This window comes from Dipodomys ordii, unplaced genomic scaffold (assembly GCF_000151885.1).
Source record: "Dipodomys ordii isolate 6190 unplaced genomic scaffold, Dord_2.0 Scaffold125, whole genome shotgun sequence".
Taxonomy (NCBI): domain Eukaryota; kingdom Metazoa; phylum Chordata; class Mammalia; order Rodentia; family Heteromyidae; genus Dipodomys; species Dipodomys ordii.
This window is the reverse complement of record NW_012267341.1, coordinates 3,543,799-3,565,228: the sequence shown is the minus strand read 5'-3', so window position 1 is coordinate 3,565,228 and position 21,430 is coordinate 3,543,799. Positions and strand designations below refer to the sequence as shown.

The window sequence follows — 21,430 nt, the reverse complement described above, 5'->3', positions numbered from 1 at the left end:
TGGGTTCGATTCCTCAGCACCACATAAGAAAAAAGCCAGAAGTGGCGCTGTGGCTCAAGTGGTAGAGCGCTAGCCTTGAGCTGAAGAGCTGAGGGACAACGCCCAGGCCCAGAGTTCGGGCCCCACGACTGGACCCAAAAAAAAAAAAAAATGAATCTCACATATTTTCCTACCTGGGCTGGCTTTGAACCATGATCCTCAGATCTCAGCCTCCTGAGTAGCTAGGATTATAGGTGTGAGCCACCAATGCCCAGCTACTGTTTTGTTGTTTTTTTCTTTTACACAGTTATGTCAGAGTGACATGAACTCCATCAAGGAAGACCAGCTACAGTACCCCGAGAACAGAGGCCAACTGTTGTAAGTGACCATCAGATCAAGGGTTTCTTGGTCTCCAGGCACCAGAATGGGATTTAATATACCTTATATCTTTGGTTGGCTGTGTTTTCTTTTCTTTCTTTCTTTTTTTTTTTGTTGGTTGTGGGGCTTGAACTCTGGGGCCTGGGTGCTGTCCCTCAGCTCTTCAGCTCAAAGCTAGCACTCTACCACTTGAGCCATAGTGCCACTTACATTTTTCTGGTTGCTTATTGGAGATAAGAGTCTCACAGACTTTCCTGCCAGGGCTGGCTTTGAACAGTGATCCTTAGATCTCAGCCTCCTAAGTATTACAGGAGTGAATTACCAGCTCCCGGCTGCCTGTGTTTTCATTTGTTCTAGGGAAAACAAAATTTGTAGGAAATAGCCAGAATAGCTCCTCATCAGGAGGCAGCTTGGTCTGGTTAAAAATAGTATTGCTGGGCTGGAAAGGTAGCTCAGTGGTAGAGTGCTTGCCTTGCATGCATGAGGCCCTGGGTTCGATTCCTCAGTACCACATAAGCAGAAAAAGCTGGAAATAACAATGTGGCTTAAGTGGTAGAGGGCTAGCCCTGAGCTGAAGAGCTGAGGGACAGCGCCCAGGCCCAGCGTTCAAGCCCTATGACTAACAACCACAACAAAAAAGCATGGGTCTTGCCCCACCTCTTCACCTCTTGTCTGTGTGACCTGGTGAGTCGACACTTAGTCTGTAGCCCCATACAATCCGGTTGGATGGAGTGGTCAAGATCCTTGTTAGATTGCACACTGTGTTCTTTGGAACATACTTGGCATCTCAACCCTGAACGAGGAACCACAAGGTTTGTCTGGATCTGTCCACAGCCTTCGGGAAGAAGTGGCTCGGTTCCTCACCTACTACTGCAAGGCACCTTCTCGCCTAGATCCAGAAAATGTGAGTCAGGCCCGTGAGAGCTGTATCCTTGGGAGGGACCTTCTGCATTAGCTAGTGAATACAGGGAGAGCTAGTGGAGACCCGCAGGATCAGGACGGGGTCCTGGTATCTACCTCTTCCCTGCGGGAAGGAAGGAAAGGAGGGAGGGAGGGAGTGTGGCCACAGTCCCATCCACGGGCACTGGATTTTGACTTGTCTCTTCATTGTCCTCAGGTGGTTGTCCTCAATAGCTGCTTCTCTGTCTTCTCTGCACTGACCATGGTTCTGAGTGATCCAGGGGGTAAGTCAGTAGACTGGACCTTCCCTGACAGTGAAGTACTGGGCAGGAACAACCCAGGCAGGAGCCCTTGGTGAAGAGTGTCTTCACTCCAGCCCTTCCCTGAGGGATGTGGGCCCTTTTGCATTAGGACATTTGAAATGATTTCTGGAGAAGCAAGGGATTTAGATTCCTCATTTAATGGGACACTTCCCCAGGGAGGTGTGTCCTAGGAATGATGGCATGAGAGCCAAATTATTATGTGAGTAGCTGAGCTCTTGGGCCCAACTGAAATGTAGAGCCCTATATATTTAGAGAGAAATAACAGGTTTCCTGCCTCTTCAAAAAAAATGAAATAATTTAATTCATTTGGAGTCATGTAAAGCTGAGTGATCTGTTCTCAATCACTGAACATTGCCTAAGCAAGAGCTCTGGTTCTGTGAAGGAAGTGACCAGGCTGAAAAGATTAGGTCCTTGGTTAGCCCGTACATCAGGCTGAATGGATGGGAAGGAAGGAATGTAGGACATACCTGCCCCCTCCTCACATCTAAATCATAAGAGCCCTTCCCCTTGGCCTCCAGAGTTTTGGCCTGAAGCTAACAAGACTTCCTTAATGACAAATGCTCCATCTCCTAGCAAGCTTAGCTTGATCAGTGTCCTGGACTAATAGTCACAGCAACGGTCTGTCCTCTTCTGCAGTGCACCCTTCCAGTGAAGCGAGAATGTGTTCTTTGGAACTAGATACTGTTTCCCAGCATCTGTAAGAATGGAGCCCAATTCCAAGCACACTAGTCCTGTGGTAGTGGGGGAGGGGGTCATATAACTGACCTCTTCTGTTGGTCGTTTTGTTGTCAGTCTGGGGGGCAGGCAGGTTCTGAGGGAGGGAGCTTGGGCTGAGGGCATTGTCTTTCTGTGCTTGCAGAGGCCTTTCTAGTCCCAGTTCCCTTCTATGGTGCCTTCACCTTTAGCTCTCATCTGTATGCAAAAGTTGAGTTGATTCCTGTCTACCTGGAGACCAAGGTCAGAATGGATCCCTTTCCTGTTCAGTCTACCTAGGCAGTTGATGCAAAAAAGACTGGGGGGCGGGGGTCGATGGGTGGAGACATGGGGATGAAGAAGCCATATGGGCCCTAAACCCTAATATGAAGGCCCAGGGATTATAGGGATGAGAAATTAAGACTCATGGACTTTTTTTTTTTTTTGGTCATGGGTCTTGACCTTGGGTCCTGAGCACTGTCCCTGAGCTCTTTTTGCTCAAGGCTAATACTCTATTGCTTTGAACCACTGCTCCTCTTTGAGTTTTCTGGTGGTTAATTGGAGATAAGAGTCTCATAGCTTTTCCTGCTTGAGTTGGCTCTGAACTGCAATCCTCAAATCTTGGATTTCTGAGTAGCTAGACATATAGGTGTGAGCCACCAGTGCCCAGCTGGCTCATGGACTTTCATCTAGCCATCATTCAATAGTGTTTCTCTTCCAGGTCACTTCTGAAAAGGCCCATGTTCTCCAGATCACTGAAGATAAGTTGGAGGTGATGTTGCTTGAAGCTAGGGTTAAGGTAAGGGGAGAACTGTATTTTCAGGGTAGCTATTGCTGGCCTTGAAAGGGGTCAGGTACTGATAGAAGACCTAGTGAGGGGGCTGGGAAGGTGGCTCAGTGGTAGAGCGCTTGCCTTGCATGCATGAGGCCCTGGGTTCGATTCCTCAGCACCATATAAGCAAAAAGAAAAAAGCCGGAAGTGGTGCTGTGGCTCAAGTGGTAGAGCGCTAGCCTTGAGCTGAAGAGCTGAGGGACAGCACCCAGGCCCAGAGTTCAGGCCCCACAATCAGCTCCCCCCGCCGCCCCGCCCCGGCAAAAAAAAAAAAAAACTACTGGGCACTTGAGAAAGAAAAAACAGTAAATGTTTCCAGAGTACATCCTGCTCAGAGCCATGGCAGCCCTGCCCCAGATCTGCTCTCTGCTCACACAGCAGTGGCCTATCTGTATATTGGAGTTTTGTAAAAGATTCTTGGCTGACTTGGGGGTAGATATCAAGGATTTGAATGTTTTTCTTGTGTTTGGGTTCTTCCTAGGGAAAAGTCATCCGCGGTATTGTACTAACCAACCCTCAGAATTCTCTGGCTGGTATCGATTCCCAATACTCACTGATGGAATGCTTGTCCTTTGCCAAGAAGTACGTGTCCCACTCCTCAACACTGCATGATGTCTCTAAGAAGGTTTCTTGCCACTGGTAGTGGTGAGGTCAGAACTAGAGGTCATTTACCCAGTATGCTTACTGTACATGTTCTTTGTAGAGCTGCCTACAAATAAATACATGATATGAAGGGGAAAGCATCCATATGTTTGCACATTTCCACTTTTTTGTCATTTCCTTTCTAGCCTTTTACCTTAGTTATTTACATAGGAATAAAAATAGTAATTGTTGCTTTTCTACTTATTACAGCATAAGCCCCTTTCTCCCAGCATCCATTTTGACCTTGTGTGATAAGCATGTGTTCATACAGGACTTCATGTCTTCTTCTAAGAACATGTTAATTTTGATTGCCTCTGGAGTCCTGAAACAACCCAACTATGTAGGGGAGACATTCTTCTGTTTTCTAAATGAGATACTTAATGCAAACCACAGAACCAACCCAGACCAATGAATAGAGTGAAATGTAGGTGCAGGAGAAATAATGGTAGAGGCTCTGGTCAAGAATCCAATCGCTGTGTTCAGATATCATCTGTAGCATTTGCCAGTTGAAGGGATTGACTTTAACTGGGGAACATGAGTTTCTCCCATTTTTGAAATGGGATGGTGATACCTTTTCAGGGGACTGTTGGGAGAATAGGTGAGATGGGTTGTGTGTGCATGAGGCCCATGTATAGAACTACTCAATTCAGACTGTGGGTAGGACATGAACAAATGGAGACATTGGTTTCTGCTTGATGGCTGAAAGCTTGGATGAGATACTATCAGTGTGTCTTTTGGTCTTGTTCCCTGCAAGCCAGATGCAATGGTCCCTTCTAGTATCCTACCTTCTACCAGACAGTGCCCCTTGGAGGGGGTGTGGCTGGGGCATCAGAGTATCTGATCTGTATCCAGAGAGGAAGATGATAGGAAATGAATTAAGATTCTAAGGTGAAGCTAGCTTGTATTCTCCCCTCTGCTCCAACTACAGACATAGCCTCCATGTGATCATAGATGAGAGTTGCATGCTGTCCGTGTTCGGTGAAGACCTCACATTCCACAGTGTGCTGAGCCTAAGAAGGTGAGTGCAACTGGGCTGGAATTGAGCATGAGAAGCATGAGGCTCCTGGCTTGCAGGGTGAGTTCATGAGGCTTCAGCCTCACAGGCAGTGCTGGGGAGTGAATTAAGTGCCAATAGGGGTTATGCACATGAACAAAGCAGCATCTTTCCTCCTGACTATCTTCTCATCTATGTGCCATTCTGTACAGAAGCAAACTTGAGGACAAGGTCAAGGGACACTGCATCAGGTCAGGGTGGGAACTTTCTCATTGTGAGACGGGATCTCTTTATGGAGCCCAGGCTAGACTCCAACTCAGGATATTCCTGCCTCTGCCTCCCAAGTTGTGGATGACAGTTGTGTGCCATTCCTCCTGGCTGGAACTTTCTTAATGGTAGTATTGGACTGTAGAAGTAGAATTCCAGCAAGGCAAGGAAAGGGCTTTTTTTAGTGGAAGGAACAGCTTACCAAAGGAATGGCAGAAAGAAGCAGGCAAGCACATTCTAGAAGTAGTGGGATGCTCACATCTGAAGAGGCAACTGCTAAGGTGGCTTCATATAGACCCGGTATGGGGGGTGGGGAGAAGCCACAAGTAAGCACCTCTTTGGTGGACACTTGGGAGCCATTCCTCCTAGTACATCAGCTATGCCTTTCTGGCATTGCTGGGGCAACATTTTCTTGATCTTTGGGTTCCTTAGGCCTTGCTATCTAGGAAAGACTTCAAGATCACTTCCTTGTCACTCTTGGATTCCAAACCTCAATCCTTCAAATAGTTCTCCATAATCTTGGTTTTTTTCCCTCCCTTCTGCAGTTTGCCTGACCCTGAAAGGACCCATGTAATCTGGGATGCCAGTTTGGTGAGTCCTAGCTGCCTGCCCTCAAGTCTGGAAAAAAAAGAATCCAAAAATAGAGGACAACAAGCCAAAGGTTCCCCCCCTTCTCTTCCTCCAGGATTTCGGCATCGCTGGCTTCTGTCTTAGTGCTCTGTACACCCACAATAGTCTTGTGGCCTCTGCCATGCGCTCCTTTGGCTGCCTCCATGGTGTCTCTGGCATTACGCAGTACAAACTAGGCCGATTGCTCCAGGACAGAGGTATTGAGCAACACCCCAAAATGGCATCTTGGCTGGACCTCATGGCCGCTGGGAATTCCTAGGTTTCCTTGGGCCTCTAGTATGCCCCTAGTACTCTGTTAAGAGTGTCAGGTTTTAACTAAGGTAGGGAATGAGGCAATGAGGGCAATGAGAGGAGAGTCAACCATACTTTAAAGACCTGAAAATAAGAACTTCAGACACCGGTCTTGATGTGAATGTCTTCTTTCCTTCACCAGTACCCTGCTTGCCTCCGACAAGGATTTCAAAGAAACGCTGTTTTAATTAAGGGTAATCTCGTTTTCTAAGGTAGCCAGAGAAGAACTGACTATTGTGGCACTTTGTCATTTTGGACCTTAAGTGAAGAGCTGGCCTCAGAGGAGACTTTACTCCTTTCATGCAATAGGCAAAATTTCCTATAATAGATGCCACATTGGAAGGCTTAAGACAGTAACTGGGACACAACAACAAAAAAACTAATGAATGAAACAAACTACTGACATTGGATTACTGGGTTTAGCAAGCAGTTTGCTTCCAGCTCTGAGTAGGGAGGGTGGTAGATTGGAAAAAACCAACTGGACGCATCTCTACCTGACACCAGGTTCTTTGATACTTGGCAAAAATCAGATCTAAGCTTTTGAGCTCTAGTTTTCACCCTTGGGTGAACCTGGGAATCATTTAATTGCTTCAGTACTGATATGTAGACTCTATCCTCAAAGATCTAAATTAGATGACCAAGAGGCATATCCTGAGCATCAGGGCAACTCACAAGTCCCCAGGTTATTATTTTGTATTACCAAGGCTGACAGAAATTGAGCTAGAAATATATCTAAGTTCCTCCCATCATGTGGAGCTCAAAGTTGGGTGACAGGGAGGTTTTGAGTTCCTGTTAACTTGCCCAGTTGAAGCAGCAGCATCTCTGCCTCCATGGAATATTCAAACTCTTTACCTGGGAAGCATGAACATGAAGAGAACATCTCCTATTGGCCTATTGAAGCCCTTCTTACTTTCCATAGCCCTAGATAAGGTGGCTGTCAAAGCTACCCACACAAATAATAGTCTTGGATAGAAATAAGTTGTATAAAGCCCAGCTTTGTGGTGGATTTCTGCCACAAGACCTGTGACAGCTCTTTCTCCTCCTGTGCAGGATGGATTGATGAGGTGTACCTGCCCACTAACCACTCCCGGCTGCGGGAAGCTCACAAGTATGTCACTAGCAAGCTAGAGGCACTGGAGATCCCATTTCTCCCTTGTAGCTCTGGCCTCTCTTTGTGGATCAACCTGAAAGATGTAAGCTCTAGGAATAAGCACACAGTATTCTTAGAAAGACCTGCTGACTTGGGTCTCATGTTTGTTATCTCCATACCTCTGTTCTTTCTAGTACCTTTACTACCCGGCTACATTTGAAGAAGAAGAACTCCTCTATCACCGCTTCCTGGAAAGCAAGCTGATATTATCCCATGGCAAATCCTTCAGCTGTAAGAAACCTGGCTGGTTCCACCTTGTCTTTGCAGAAAAACACAATCAACTCGAAGAGGGTGAGTGGTGCTGACCTAGTCCTTGCTTCCTTTAGAGATAGCCCCATCGGCTCCTCTCTGACTCAACTCCTGAAGCTTCCTGTTGTTTTCATTTATTTCTTTTGCCCTTGAAACCTCTTGCTGCATCCATCCTGAGCCAGCTGTTTTCCATTTTCCTTTTTAATTATGCTCCCTTGGGAACAAGACCTGATCGGTACCTCAGGCTCCTAGCCTGGTACTGGTTTTGTACCTGCCACAGAGTGAGGCACTGGGAACATGAGCTAATGAGAAGTAGTATTCTACCCTTGTAGAAGGTAGATAAATGATTGTGGCAGTTCCCAGTGTTGATGCTAATGGAGCTCAGAAGGCTATGAAGAAACCAAAAGTTAAAACCATTATTTATTACATCCCATTGCATGCTAGATACTCTTTTATCCTCTGGGAACATAGCAATGAGCCCCTATTCCTCCTCATGAAGGTTTATACTGGGGAAACATCTTTTGATCTAGAGTGGGAAATAGGTTGAGTAAAAACTGGGTATAATGGTGTATACCTGTAATCCCAGCCCTTGAAAGGCTGAGATAGGAGGATTGAAGGTTTGAGATCAGCAGGGACTATATAATATAGTCAAACCTTATCTCAAAACATCACATAGAAAACAGATCAAGTGATGGAGTTATGAGGCAAACGGAGATGGGATGTAGGATTTGATAGGAAGCATTGAAATGTCCCGTAGACTAATCTGAAAGGAAGCATGAGGGTGCAAGGGATTAAACAGGTTGACTTGGAAATCTATCCTGAAAAAGGACCAATGTTTAGCTCTAATAGTCTACCATGATCTGGGTAGGTCTAAGCCCTACCTGCCAACCTACTAAGTGTTTCTTTCTCTCTCTCCATTTGGACCCTGTAGGTGTGAGACGGTTTCTTCTGGTGCTAGAGGAGCAGAAACAGGATCGCATAGAGAGACTATTAGAGGATGCCCTATGGGAGTCGGATTGACTTCCATCCAGCAGCTTCAGTTAGGCCACATGCTCAAGGGTTCCAGGAAGCAGCCTCCAGCTCAGAAGGCTGTGGTTGAACAGTGACTCCTAAGGAAATGGTCTCAACTGACGCACTCATCAATCTCCTAAGCTGAGCATCTGCTATCTTTGGAAGTTTTGCATTGTTTTAGTCGTTGTTAACCATGTGTATGCTTTTTTAAAAATTGGGTTAGGGTGGTAGGGTCTGGAGAGGGAGAAAGGGATCTTTCTGGCGTTTTATTTAAGTGGTTTTATTTTTTTATATTTTAATGCCTAATAAATTCCATATTCTTTGAAATTCCAGATGTGCCATGCTTCTTGTTCACATCCTTCATATCATCTCATAGTATTTTTGCAAGATCTTTTTCACATCAGCTAGACAGGATGGGTATAAGCACGGATCTTTGTGAATATCTGTTCCAGTTGTGCCTTGCTGAAAGGGTTTAAAACCAATTATGGTGACATGCTTTGTATCTTCATTTGTTCAGGATGTTAACAAGAAAATACTGTAAAGCAGGTGGCCATTCTGGAGGCTACTAAGTTCAAGATCAAGCTCTTGAGCATCCAGGGTCTAATGAAGCCTTTCTTCTTGATTTAACTTGCCCAAGGCAGAAAGGTCATAGACCATCCTTTATGACTGAATCCCTTCCCAAAGTCCTACCTCCTGGTCCCATCATCTTGGGGGGGATGATTTAAACATAAATTTAGGGGTTCACAAATACTTTGTCACTAGTTCCTAGAGTCTTCCATTTCCAGCGTCTTCCATTTGCAGCAAGTGTTTCCAGCTGTCAAATCACTCATCGACTTTTGAGTCCTTGGAACCTGAGCACTGAAGCTGTGACATGAATAGAACAGGAATGACCAACATTTTGGAAGTGATGATGAAAATGGCTTCAGTACCATTGTGAGTGTTAAGAAACTTCTTTTCAAATTCCCTTTAGATAAAGTGGCATAGAAGAAATGGTAGCATGTTTACTCCTGGGGTCATTTCAAAGCGATCCTATATCAACTTTATGAAGTAAAGTACTTACCTATCATAGTTTGAAACCGAGTCCTATATTTCTAAGACCAGAGATGTGTGACATATCATGAAAAGCAGAAAAAAGAATCAGCTTTGGTTAGTCCTAAGGGTTTATTACCATGCTCTCTTCTGGACCTATGTTTTGTTCTTTATAATGATAATTTTCTTAAAAAAATTCTGATTCCTCAAAATTCTTCCCTCCCTCCCTCTTTCCTTTCCCTTCTCCATCCCCTCCCCTTCCCTCCTTTCCTTCTCTTTTGTGCCAGTCCTGGTGCTTGAACTCAAGGCCTGGGTGCTGTCATTGAGCTTTTTTAGCTTAGGCTGGTGCTCTACCACTTCCTGAGCTTTTGTGCTCAAGGTTAGCACTCTGCCACTTGAACCACAGCTTTTTGTTGGTTAATTGGAGAGAAGAGTCTCATGGACTTTTCTACCTGGGCTGGGCTTTGACCCATGATCCTCAGATCTCAGCCTCCTGAGAAGCTAGTATTACAGGAATTTTTTTTTCTTTCCCATTTCTGGCCAACCTCTGCTCCTCCTTCCCCCATGGATTAATTCTGTAGGTTCACAACTCCATGCAAATGTAATCATACAGGCAAGCTCTTGTGTTCAACTTTATTTGTTCAGAAAATGATATTCACGTTGTCATATGAATTAGTTCATTCACTTTGAGTATCCTATTATGTAGGTCATAACTTATTTAATAAGAAACCAACAGTTTTCCAAAGTGCTTTTAGCATTTAAAAGTATGAAAGTTCTGGACACTCCATTTTCTTGTCAATCTTTGGTGTTTTCAGTCCCTCTTAAAGTCATTCTTGTAGGTGTATAGGTTTTATTCTGCTTTTAATTTACATCATGTGAGTAATACATATCTTTTCATGTGTGTATTGACCACTCATGTGTGGTGTGTGTGTGAGAATCAGCTGTCTGTCTTACTGAATTCTTTTTATGCATATGTATAATGTATATTACATGTAACTATATATTATGTATATATTACATCTATAGTTACAGACCTGCAGCACCATGCATAGTTTGTGATTTCCCTTTTTTTAATCTATGGCTTGCTTAGAATAGCTTTCTTTGTTCTCAAATATTTAGAAACTGTCCAGCTCTCATGGCAGTACTCTTTCCTCTCCTCCCCAGCACTTCAGAAGGCCAAGACAAGGGACGGATGGTGAGTTCTAGGCCAGACTGGGTTACAACAGCAGGACAAATGAATGGCTGCAAACACACCACCTCTAAGAACGTGCCCCTCTCAATTCCGAGAGGCTCTGGCGGGCTACAGAACTTGCCAAGAGACATAATGCACCTCAACACTACCAGACAGACAGGAGTTACAGCAAGGACCCCACAAGCCCCTCTGCTGCCTTTCCCTCCCACCGGATTTCCTCTCTTCTGTCCCCCTCCCCACCCCTCCAGCACCAGGTTTAGCCTTCAGTCAGAGTAGGCGGGACCCCGCGGGTCCACGAATGCGGAGACGCCTGCTGGGAGCTGTGTCCAGGGCGTGTGGGCGGTGCTACGGCATGTGGGCGGTGCTTTGGGTGGGTGTGGGTGGTGCCCCTGGCTGTGGGCGGTGCTTTCGGCGGTTGTGGGTGTATCCTGGTCCCGTTGGGAGCTGTGTCCAGGGCGTGTGGGCGGTGCCTTGGGCGGATGTGGGCGGTGCCCCTGGCTGTGAGTGGTGCTTTCGGCGGTTGTGGGCGTTTCCTGGTCCCGGGAGGCTTGAATCTGTCAGCAATCTCATCTGTACGTAAAGCGCCAGAGACATTCCAGAGCCAAAGAGACGGACCAGCGGCCTATCTCCAAGTAGGTGCCACCTTCCTCCACTTTGCAGGACTTGGCCTTCTTTCCTGCCCTTTGATCTCACAGCCCTCAGCACGGATCGGATCGCGCTTCCTCCGCCTGGAAATCCGGGCTGGGCTCTCGCGAGGCGTCCCGTCCTGTGGAAGAGCCTGCGACGGTGAACGGGCAGTGGCCGCTCGGCCTGCGCGACTCCGACGCCTGGTCGGGGCGCAGCTCTGGCTGGGGACGGGCTGGGGTAGGCCGGGGACAGGCTGGAGGCCTGGAGGCCCCTTCCTCTTCACTGCAGCCCCAAACCCTGGCCCCAAGGCCGTGCTGTCCACCCTGGCCACAGCCCACCGCCCTCTAGCTGGAGGAAACTAGGGCTGGCTCTAGGGAGGGGGTCACCAGTTGGAGGAGGACCCCAGAAGATTTAGCAAGGCAAAATTAAACCGTAAAGGGTTTTGGTCCTGCCTCCCGATCGTCTTATCACTCAGAGGCGGCGAGGATATGACTGTTCTAGAACTTTGGTCTTGAGGACTGGACTCTTGCCTAATTTGTATTCTCTCTGCTGCCACATCCACTGCTCAGGTGTGAAACCGTTTGGGGAGGTGAAGGCTGGGACCAGAGGAGACCCTGTCCTTGGGTCTTGGTCTCTTCTTCCAGAGGGAAGACAGGAATCCTGGAGTACTGCTTAGCGTGCCTGCCTGCACAGTGGTGACCCCTTGCAGTTCCCCTCAGTTCACACCACTGCCTGCTCCACATCACTGATCTCATGCTTAACACCCCAGAACCCCAGCAATGATCTACTTGGAAAATTTAAAACTTTTATTTTTTAGTGGCAGGTGAGATGGCACGGGGGCTTGAACTCAGGATCTGTGCACTGCCCCTTAGCTATTTTTGCTTAAGGATGGTGCCGTACCATTGGGTGACAACTCCACTAAAGGGCTTTTTGGTGGTTATTTGGAGATAAGAGTACTGCCTGGGCTGACTTAGAACTTTCATCCTCAGATATATCATTCTTCTGAACAGCTAGGATCACAGATGTTTGCCGTGCCTGGCCTAAAACATGGCTTTTTGAATTGAGGTCAGTAAGGATGGGTAAAGAACATTGGTGGCCTCTTAAGGTACAGAATGGAAAGCTGCAGAAATGGAACAAGTTTTACCTATAAAGTTACTTAAATGTAGCAAGTACAGTCCTTGTCTGTCCCTTGTTCTGTCCTTTCCCTTCCTCCCTCTTCCTCCTTCCCTCTTATCTCACTATGTTGTCCAGATTGGCCTGGAATACATGAGCCCCTTTCAGCAGCATCCGGGCCACTGAGATTACAGGCATGTGCAACCACTCCTGCACAGAGTTTGCTTGTGGAAATAATTGTACACATGTTGCTAACTGGTAAAGGGCACAGAAACCATGAATATATAAACTTAAAGGAAATGACAGGTAGGCATGGTGGAGCCTCCTTAGTCCCAGCTATGAGGGCGGTTGAACCAGGAAACTTACTTGAGTACAGCAAAAGGGTACAGCCTAGGCAACATAGAATGGCAGTCATCAAGAAAGCACAATGAATTTGGTGCAGATGCATGGGGATATGGGTAGGACCCTCTTATGTTGTTGCTGGGAATGTAAAATAGTTGACCTACTGGGGAAATCACTGTGGGGGTTCCTCCATGTGGAAAAGTTTAAAAATAGACTTAAGATCCTGACATGCCATTTGAAGAATATGTCTGAAGGAGTGTATATCAGTGTACAAGAAAGATATCCACGCACCTATGTTTACTTTCAGCATAGCCATGCTGTGGAATCAACCAAGGCCTCAACAACAAATGAATGGATAAATGAGATGTGTATATACCATAGAATATGACCCAGCCATATGGAAAAGTAAAATGTCATTTGCAAGAAGCTTGGAATTGGAGATCATCATATTGAGTGAGATAAGACAAGTTCCTGAAGCTAAATATTGTTTGTTTTCACTCATTTGTGGAAGCTAGACCTAATATATATTTATTATATTCACAGACATGGGCATATGCATACACACCTATATACATATATACTTAAATATGCAATATATATGTGCACATACAAAACAGTATTCTAACACTAGGACTGTTTAAAGGGTTGAGAGTGAGGGAAGAAGGAAAAAGATGGAATGTGAACCCCTCTGTACGGTATTTTCACAATAAAAAAAATGGAATGTGAATAATTTTGAAATACAACTGTATGAAACTGCTATAAGGAATGTAAATGAAAGCTGTTGATCAGTAAGGGGTTGAGAGATGGGGAGAGAGAAGGCAATAGAGAGGGTTATTCTGATTCAAATATAAAGCATGCACATCTGAAATACGCTGAAACCGCTTGGTGTAATTAATGCACAAAAAATGCAAAAAAAATAAAAATAAAACAGACTGTTGTGGAGGACAAGTTCCAATCTGAGTGAGGAGGGCTAACAGAGAGGGAAAATGAGGATGAGTATGTCTGAAATAATTTACATACATAAAAATAGAACAAAATAACTTGTTGAAATTATTTGTTGAGTTTGTTTGGGATGCATTGCAAATATGCATGTATGGGAATATCACTGTGAACCGCTTCCCCCTTGTGCAACTAATAGGTGCAAATAAAAAATTATAAAATAAAAATAAATAGAAAATGGGCAGATAGGGCTTGGTGCAGTGGGGAAGGAGCCTTTGAGCAGGCCTGTGCATTGAGTGCTTCTGTCTTCTTGCAGATGTTCACCCCTGATCCAAAGGACCCCCCAGCACCTCCCACTTGTCTGGGCTCTGCCTCCACCCAGGACATGGCGAGTAGCTGTCAGGATGGCCGGGAAGAGGAATGTCCCAGAGAACCAGATCCCAAGCGCTTGAAGCTCTATGGAGTGGGTAATCCCATTTCCATGTTCTCCTCTGACAGCTCCTGCCTGTCCTTTCGAGGGAGAGTCATCAAATGGTTCTGGGACTCAGCTGAGGAGGGCTACAGGACCTTCCACATGGATGAGTACGATGAGGACAAGAACCCCAGTGTGAGTGAAGCTCCGCCCCCACTGACCCCAAAGTGAACTGCAGGAAGGGGCACCTTTCTTGACTCATGGACAGCCTCCCTAGGACTTGTCAGTTTGGAGTTCAGTCCTCTAACTCCAAAAGCATGACTCCTATTGCTCATGGAAGCCCCAGTTTATTAGTTTGTTTATAATTAAGGAGACTCTTGATTTGTGAGGGAGGAATTCAAGGAACTGTGGATCGGAACATGGATTCTGACCCACCCCCACCAATTATTCAACTTAAATTTCTCCCCTCCTCTTCTTCCTTCCTTTTTTTCCCCCTGTGTTAGGTATTGAACGTAGAGTCTCAAAAATGCTAGGCTAGTACTCTATCTACCATTGAGCCCCCAGCCAGCTGCTGTGTATCTCCTAGGAGAGCATTTATACTGACACAGAGGCTCCTTTTTTTTTTTTTTGGTCAGTCGCAGGACTTGAACTGTGGGCCTGGGTGCTGTCCCTCAGCTCAAGGCTAGTATACTCTACCATTTGAACCACAGCACCACTTCCAAAGGCTCCTTTTTGATCTACCTCTACTCTAGTTTCTGTTTCTCTCAGAGTGCATTCTTTCATTCTATAAACATATACAGATGGCTGCTCAGTCTCTTGAGAGAGACAGTAGTGTTTTGGGCATGCATCTGCCTTCAGGGAGACTTATAGCATTTATCTTAGTTCTCATGGTTCCAGGGTGGAAACTGAGCAGCGCTCAGCGGATGGCTGTAAAGTGCTGTGGAACCCTGAGGAAGAAAACAGCCCCTGGAGATTTTATTTTTTTTATTATTGTGAAAATACCAATCAGAGGGGTTACAATTACATGGGCAAGATAGTGAGTACATTTCTTATCAAGCATTGTTTGCCTCCTCCTTTGTTTCCCCATACCATCCCTTCCCCTCTACACCCTCCTACCATCCCCCACCCTCCCACCTTCCACCCCACCAAAGTTGTAAAGTTCGTTTTTTGATATAACGTCTTGCACATCTCATTGTTGTAAGGGTCCACCTGTAACCCTATTTAAACAATTTACTTTTTCCCTTCCCCTCCACAAATTATATCAACATCAAATACAGTGAAAGCAGGGCTTATACCCTGGGGGAGGTACATACAAAGCAATGAAGAAATCATCTTATAAATATGTTGGAAACAATCACAAGAAAGAAAAAAAAACCATTTGAATCCTTATCTTGGGGTTCATTTCACCTAACATCAACTTGTCTGACAGTTTCTGTTTGTCTCAGACATATACTAGTTATTGCAAATAAGGGAAACAATGGGACCTATGTTTCTTTGGGCCTGGCTTACTTCACTTAATATAATTTTTTCCCAAGTCTTTCCATTTCCTAACAAATGCCATTCTTTCTGAGGGAGGCATAGAATTCCATTGTGTATATATACCACATTTTCTTGATCCATTCATCTACTGAGGGGCATCGGGGTTGGTTCCATATCTTAGCTATGGTAAATAATGCTGCAATAAATATGGTTGTGCTGGTAGCTTTAGTATGGTCTTGTTTGTGATCATTTGGGCAAATGCCCAAAAGCGGGATTTTGTCTGTCATGGGCGTGGGGCTTGTACTCAGGGCCTGAGTGCTGTCCCTGAGCTCACTTGCTCCAGGCTAGCACTCCACCACTTTGAACCACAGCTACACTTCTGGTTCTCTGGTGACTCAAATGGAGATAAGAGTCTCATGGACTTTCCTGCCCTGGCTGGATTTCAACCGGGATCCTTAGATCTCAGCCTCCTGAGTAGCTAGGATTACATGCATGAGCCATCAGTGCCTGGTAGGGATAGCATTTGGCAGAGCTTTGGATATGGGAAGATGGGAGCTGGGAGCCGGGAGCTGAGTGAAGGCTCAGCTGGAACACAGGGATAGTTTCTGAAAGGGCAGACTGCAGGGCACTCCACCTGCCGTCTCTGGGTCCCTGGGGCTTTTCCTTGACATTCCTCTGCCATGCTCACACAGCCTGTGCCCCTCTCGTCTACAGGGCATCATTAATCTGGGCACCAGTGAGAACAAACTCTGCTTTGATCTGCTGTCCCATCGGGTGAGTCCTAGGTACCTCTGAGAGGTATAAGAATGGCAATACACAAATAGATTTTTGTTTGTTCTGCTCTGGGGAGCTTCTTCCCTGGAATGTTTCCTCCATAAGAGCCTGCTGTCTGTCTGGGTCAGGCTAGGTCCTGGGAGTTAAACAGCTCTGGCTTTCAGGTCTGCCTTCTAAGACAACTCTCTATGTGGACTTGGGTGACTCACTTTCCCAGTCTGGCAGTGCGGGCCCTCAGCTCTGCTCTTCCCTCTCTGTCCCCAGCTGAGTCAGAGTGATATGTTGTGGATAGAGCCGTCCTTGCTGCAGTACCCCGACTGGAGAGGGCATCTGTTGTAAGTAGTTGCCAGTGGTTTTCAACACAAGATAATTTTGGTGTCTGTGTGTTGGGAGGAGGTGAATAAATAGCAATATGTGAATAGATTTTTGTTTGTTTTTACTGGGAGTGGGTTGCTACTGGCCTCTAGAGGATAGAGGCCAGGGAGGCTGCTTACTCTACACTGCACAGGATAGCCCAAAGAATTGTCCCACCGATATCAGGAGTGGCAGGCTGAGTTTTCTGTAGGCTGAAGGTCCATTCTTGTAGACCTGGTAATCATGGGGGTCTCTTGCCAGTTCCAGCCCTATCTCAGGAGCTCCCAGCTTGGGCCTCTGATCCTGATCTGAGTCATGGAGAGGGCCTTCGGGTGAGGGGTCTCTCCCTGGTTTTTTAGTACCATTGCAATCAAGGTGAGCAAGGTCATTTCTTCATGGTAAGGTGGGAGGTAGTGTAGAATATTTGATTATGGTGTGCTGATAGAGTATTGATGAGGGTGGCTGGGTACTGTTTTAAGGGCAGAGTGGACCAGCACAACTCGATTCTAAGACCAAGATCCCAAAGCACATTTCCTTAACATACAAAAATTAGGATAGTGAGCTCTGGAGGCAGAGCACAGGGCATGACAATGGACTCTGCCACTTACCAGCAGGTCACCTGATAGTCTCCAGTCTCAATTTTTTCATCTGTAAATAGATATAATAATAATAGTAATAATTATGGCTGCAACATAACATTCTCCAATGATATTTGTATAAGGTGAATGTCCAGTAAATGTTAGCAAAAACAACTGCAGTAACAGTTACAACAACAACATCAACAACAATAATAAATTATTGCTGTTGGTTGTGGGGCTTGAACTCAGAGTATGGGCTCTGTCCCTGGACTCTCTTGTTCAAAGCTAGCACTCTAGCACTTTGAGCCTTAGCACCACTTCTGGTTTTTTGGTGGTTAATTGGAGATAAGAGCCTCATGGACTGAGTGGGCTGGTTTGAATCATGATCCTCAAATCTCAGCCTCCTGAGTAGCTAGAATTACAGATGTGAGCTACCAGCACCTAGCATTAATAATGTTTATATAATTATTAGGTAGATCTGCCTGTAATGTTACCTTTCATTGTCTGAGGACTCCTGCTTAGATGGATTGGGTGTCATACACCTACTGAGAAGGAAAGCTTCTCAGGTGGATAGGACCTGGGGAGGGGCGCCAAGGTACTATGATCAGATAGGTGCTGATCACATTCCTCACATAAGAAGTAGGGAACAATACTAGCAGCTGACTGAAGATTCCCTAGAAGAACTTTGGGGTAGACTATGGGTTAAGGGCCTTCTGGTAAGTCTCTCTGTCTGTCTGTTTCTTTGTCTTATCTCTAGTCTCCGAGAGGAAGTGGCTAAGTTCCTGTCTTTCTACTGCAAGAGCTCAGCACCCCTCAAGCCAGAGAATGTGAGTAGCTCCCCTTTCCTTTCTTCTTACATGATCTTCAGTTTGCTGTCCAATTCTTGACTAGTCAAGGATAAGGTGGGGTTGGGACCTGCCTTTCACTTAGCCAAAGTAGAGCGAGGAACACTTCTTTCTTGACCCTAACCGTAGGGATTTAGAGTTAAAATTTCTGCCCTTGTGCTGGGGACCCTTCTGGCCATCTCAGCCTTGGGTAAAACCTTGGAGTGACTGGCGCTCTCTCTCTTGCTCATTTGACTAAGATCAGAGTTTCCATGAATGAGCGTGGCTACAAGCCAGGGGTGATCTTCTTGGGAGCAGAGCCCCCAGGGCACTGAGCAAGGGACCTGGATCTCTGCTATGCCATCCTGGGATAGAGGCTGGGTTTCTTGTACTTCCTGGAACAGAATCATCCCTATCTCCTGATTGTCACCCCCAGGTGGTCGTTCTAAATGGCGGTGCCTCTCTCTTCTCTGCTCTGGCCACAGTGCTGTGCGAAGTAGGAGGTGAGTGAGCTCTGAGACCCACTCTACCCTGGGGTTGTTCTGTGCCTCAGTGTCTTCAGTATTCCCCTTAGAGTCAGTATTCTTTCAATTCTAATAAAAAATTGGTAACTACAGGAGCCTTCAATAAATGCATACCAATACACCCAGTGGCAGTAATTCCAGGAGAGGTTACTACATCAGGGTTCTTTCTCTCTGAGAGTACCTTCTTCATGCTCTCCAGAACATTGTCACATCCTTCCATGACATGGATGTCTTAAGAGCAGAAAGAGAAGGACAAGGCTACACCATCCTTCTCCTATCAGAACAAGAGTATGGGGGTGTTTGTCCCCAGAAGAATGCAAGTTGGATCTCTCTCCATCTCATTGACCAGAAATGACTCATAAATGTGTTCTGAAAGCATTCCTTGGCAAAGAGGACTAAGGCAGAGCTGGCTTCAACCAAATGTGGTTACCCCCATAGCTTAGGGAAAGACCTCCATGCCTTGGTTATATCCTTGACATTCTCTGAACACTTAGATTATCCCTTAACGAAGAAGAAAATTGGAATGGATCTTGGAGTGGGTAGACAGCAGGGCCTGAGAAAGAGCTGTGGTCTTAAGGACTGGTCATAATCAGGGGTGATTGGTTGTAAGAAATAGGAGTCTCATGATAGCTTAACTAGTAACAATGATATTAGTGGCTTCTATTTATCCCATACTATGCTCCATAGGATTTTACATGGAACCTAGGAAATGCATTCTATGACTGTCCTCATTTTAAGTAGAGGAGACTGGGGCTTCTAGGACCTGTCCAAGTCACACAGAGAGGTTGTCACTGGGATTTTGACCATAACAGGAAGGCTTATTGTAAGAACAAAAGAAGCAATTTCCTTCCCATTCTAGAACAGTCAAGATCAGCAACCCCTTAAGCTTCATTTAAGTTAGGATGATAATAGTTCCCGTGGACAGTGATGGTGAGAATCAGATGAGGTGCAAATAATTCTTTTCATTAGTACTGGGATTGAACTCAGGACTTGTTGCTCTTCCTTAGATTTTTTGCTCAAGGTGGTACTGTGCCACTTGAGCAATGCCTCTACTTCTAGCCTTTTTGCTGCTTAATTGGAGAGAAGAATCTCAGGGACTTTTCTGAGTGCTGGCTTCAAACTATAATCCTCAGATGTTAGCCTTCTGAATAGTTAGAATTACAGGCATGCCACCTGGCTGGTTTCAAACTTCAATCCTCAGATCTCAGTCTCCTGAACAGTTCAGTCTCCTGAATAGTTAAGACTTAGATGCATGACACCAGGGCAGTTAAGTGCTGTTACCAGCACATACTAAGTGTTCAGTAAATGTTAGCCACTAGTTCCTTCTTGGGCTTTTGGCTAAGATTGAATGTTTGCTCTTAATTACAGATGGTCCCCAACTTATGATGGTTCCATTTAGTATTTTTTTGACTTTAGCATGAAAGCTGTACTCATTCAATAGAAACAATATTCAAATTTTGAATTGAGACCTTTTCCCTGGCTAGCGATATGAGACCATATTTTCTTGCAATGCCGGGCAGTGGAGCCACAGCTCCACACACAATCAGCCATATAACTCTGTTGCTAAGCTAGTGATGTTTGGTAGTGATGCTTTTTGACCGAATGATATTTTCAATTTACAGGGGGGTTGTCTGGATGCAGCCCCATCATATTATGAGAGACATTGGTCTCAGTGATTCTAGGCTTTAGTATTTTGGGGAGTTGAGAGTAGAAAACATGCCCCAAATGCTCCCCAAGGATGTTGAAGTCCTGGAGAGCCCATGATGTGGGTCTGAGATGTTGGAGCGAGAGGATGACAGACTGCCCCTTACCCTCCTCAGAGGCTTTCCTGATTCCCACCCCTTACTATGGAGCCATTACCCAGCACGTCTATCTCTATGGCAGTGTCCGACTGGTCTATGTCTACCTGGACAGCAAGGTAAGAGTTCCTGCATCCCAGGTGGGACATGGACTTTCCTGTAGGCTGAGTTTCCTGGGTCTGAAATCTACATAAGGGCTCTGGGGCTACAGTGAGAAGAGTCGAACCTCCTGTTGCCACTGGCTGCCATGTCTGGGGTCTCCAGAGGTTCCTCAGCACCAGGCCCTGAGATTCTTGAGGTCCCTGTAGAAGCCAAGGACAGCCTTAGAAATAAGAACACGGTAGTACACTGATGAGGTTAGTCCCTGATGTGAAGGGTGGAAGGGTGGGGATGTGTGGTGGGAAAAGAGAGTGACCACCCCGCTCCATCCATTTTCCAGACACTGTGCTAAGATTGGAGCTTGCAAAGGGTGAGAGATCTAGAGCTCAGGTTTTGAGAGGAACACTGAATTTGGCTGTTGACTTTGGTGTATCTTTTTTTTCTCCCCAGGTTACTGGGCAAGACACACGTCCCTTCCAGCTTACAGCAGAGAAGTTGGAGTTGGCCCTGCAAGGAGCTAATGCTGAGGTCTGTCTGAGATCAAATCAAACCCAGAGCTGGGGGTGGGTGGGTCTGAGCAGGGTGTGAACCCCTTTTTCTCTGCCTGATCTCTGAATTAGGTTGACAGCCTATGATGGGGATGTAGGTTGGGGACATGGAGCCATTCTAGGGGGTCCAAGCCCTGACTGTGGAGGGTCTTCCCATTAGAAAGACTCTTGAACCTCAATGCAGACGGAATTAACTAGGGAGCTTCATTAAACACTCTGCATCTGCACACTCCTGCTGATTCTGCTTCAGGAGTTAAGTGTGGTACATACAGGTCTGTAGTTTTGCTACTCTCCTTGGCCATTTAAAGGGGTGTTCTGTGTACCTTGAGAGAGCCTGGGGCCTCCTTAAGAAAAGTAGAGACCTGTAGTAGTGGTTCTTCCAAGTCTACTTTTCAATGATTTGCCTACTTAGGTTATTTTGCCTTTATCATTTAAGTTGTTGTTTTTTTTTTTTTTTT

General features: G+C 45.8%; 2 protein-coding genes across 2 annotated transcripts in view; both read left to right on the top strand.

Moving 5' to 3' along the window:
• Accsl (1-aminocyclopropane-1-carboxylate synthase homolog (Arabidopsis)(non-functional)-like) overlaps positions 1-8,348 on the top strand; it is a 60,888-nt gene extending 52,540 nt beyond the window's left edge. Inside the window, exons 6-17 of the mRNA XM_013029968.1 lie at positions 287-357; positions 1,192-1,261; positions 1,475-1,541; positions 2,440-2,537; positions 2,995-3,072; positions 3,587-3,693; positions 4,682-4,765; positions 5,554-5,599; positions 5,694-5,835; positions 6,980-7,122; positions 7,214-7,370; positions 8,260-8,348. Coding sequence (XP_012885422.1) covers positions 287-357; positions 1,192-1,261; positions 1,475-1,541; positions 2,440-2,537; positions 2,995-3,072; positions 3,587-3,693; positions 4,682-4,765; positions 5,554-5,599; positions 5,694-5,835; positions 6,980-7,122; positions 7,214-7,370; positions 8,260-8,348 — 1,152 coding nt within the window. The remainder of the gene's footprint in view (positions 1-286; positions 358-1,191; positions 1,262-1,474; positions 1,542-2,439; positions 2,538-2,994; positions 3,073-3,586; positions 3,694-4,681; positions 4,766-5,553; positions 5,600-5,693; positions 5,836-6,979; positions 7,123-7,213; positions 7,371-8,259) is intronic.
• A 2,797-nt stretch (positions 8,349-11,145) lies between these two features.
• Positions 11,146-21,430, top strand: part of Accs (1-aminocyclopropane-1-carboxylate synthase homolog (Arabidopsis)(non-functional)) — a 17,290-nt gene continuing 7,005 nt past the window's right edge. The window contains exons 1-8 of the mRNA XM_013029970.1: positions 11,146-11,192; positions 13,898-14,188; positions 16,187-16,246; positions 16,511-16,581; positions 17,936-18,005; positions 18,439-18,505; positions 20,347-20,444; positions 20,875-20,952. Of these exons, the coding sequence (XP_012885424.1) occupies positions 13,898-14,188; positions 16,187-16,246; positions 16,511-16,581; positions 17,936-18,005; positions 18,439-18,505; positions 20,347-20,444; positions 20,875-20,952 (735 nt within the window). The 5' untranslated portion in view covers positions 11,146-11,192. The remainder of the gene's footprint in view (positions 11,193-13,897; positions 14,189-16,186; positions 16,247-16,510; positions 16,582-17,935; positions 18,006-18,438; positions 18,506-20,346; positions 20,445-20,874; positions 20,953-21,430) is intronic.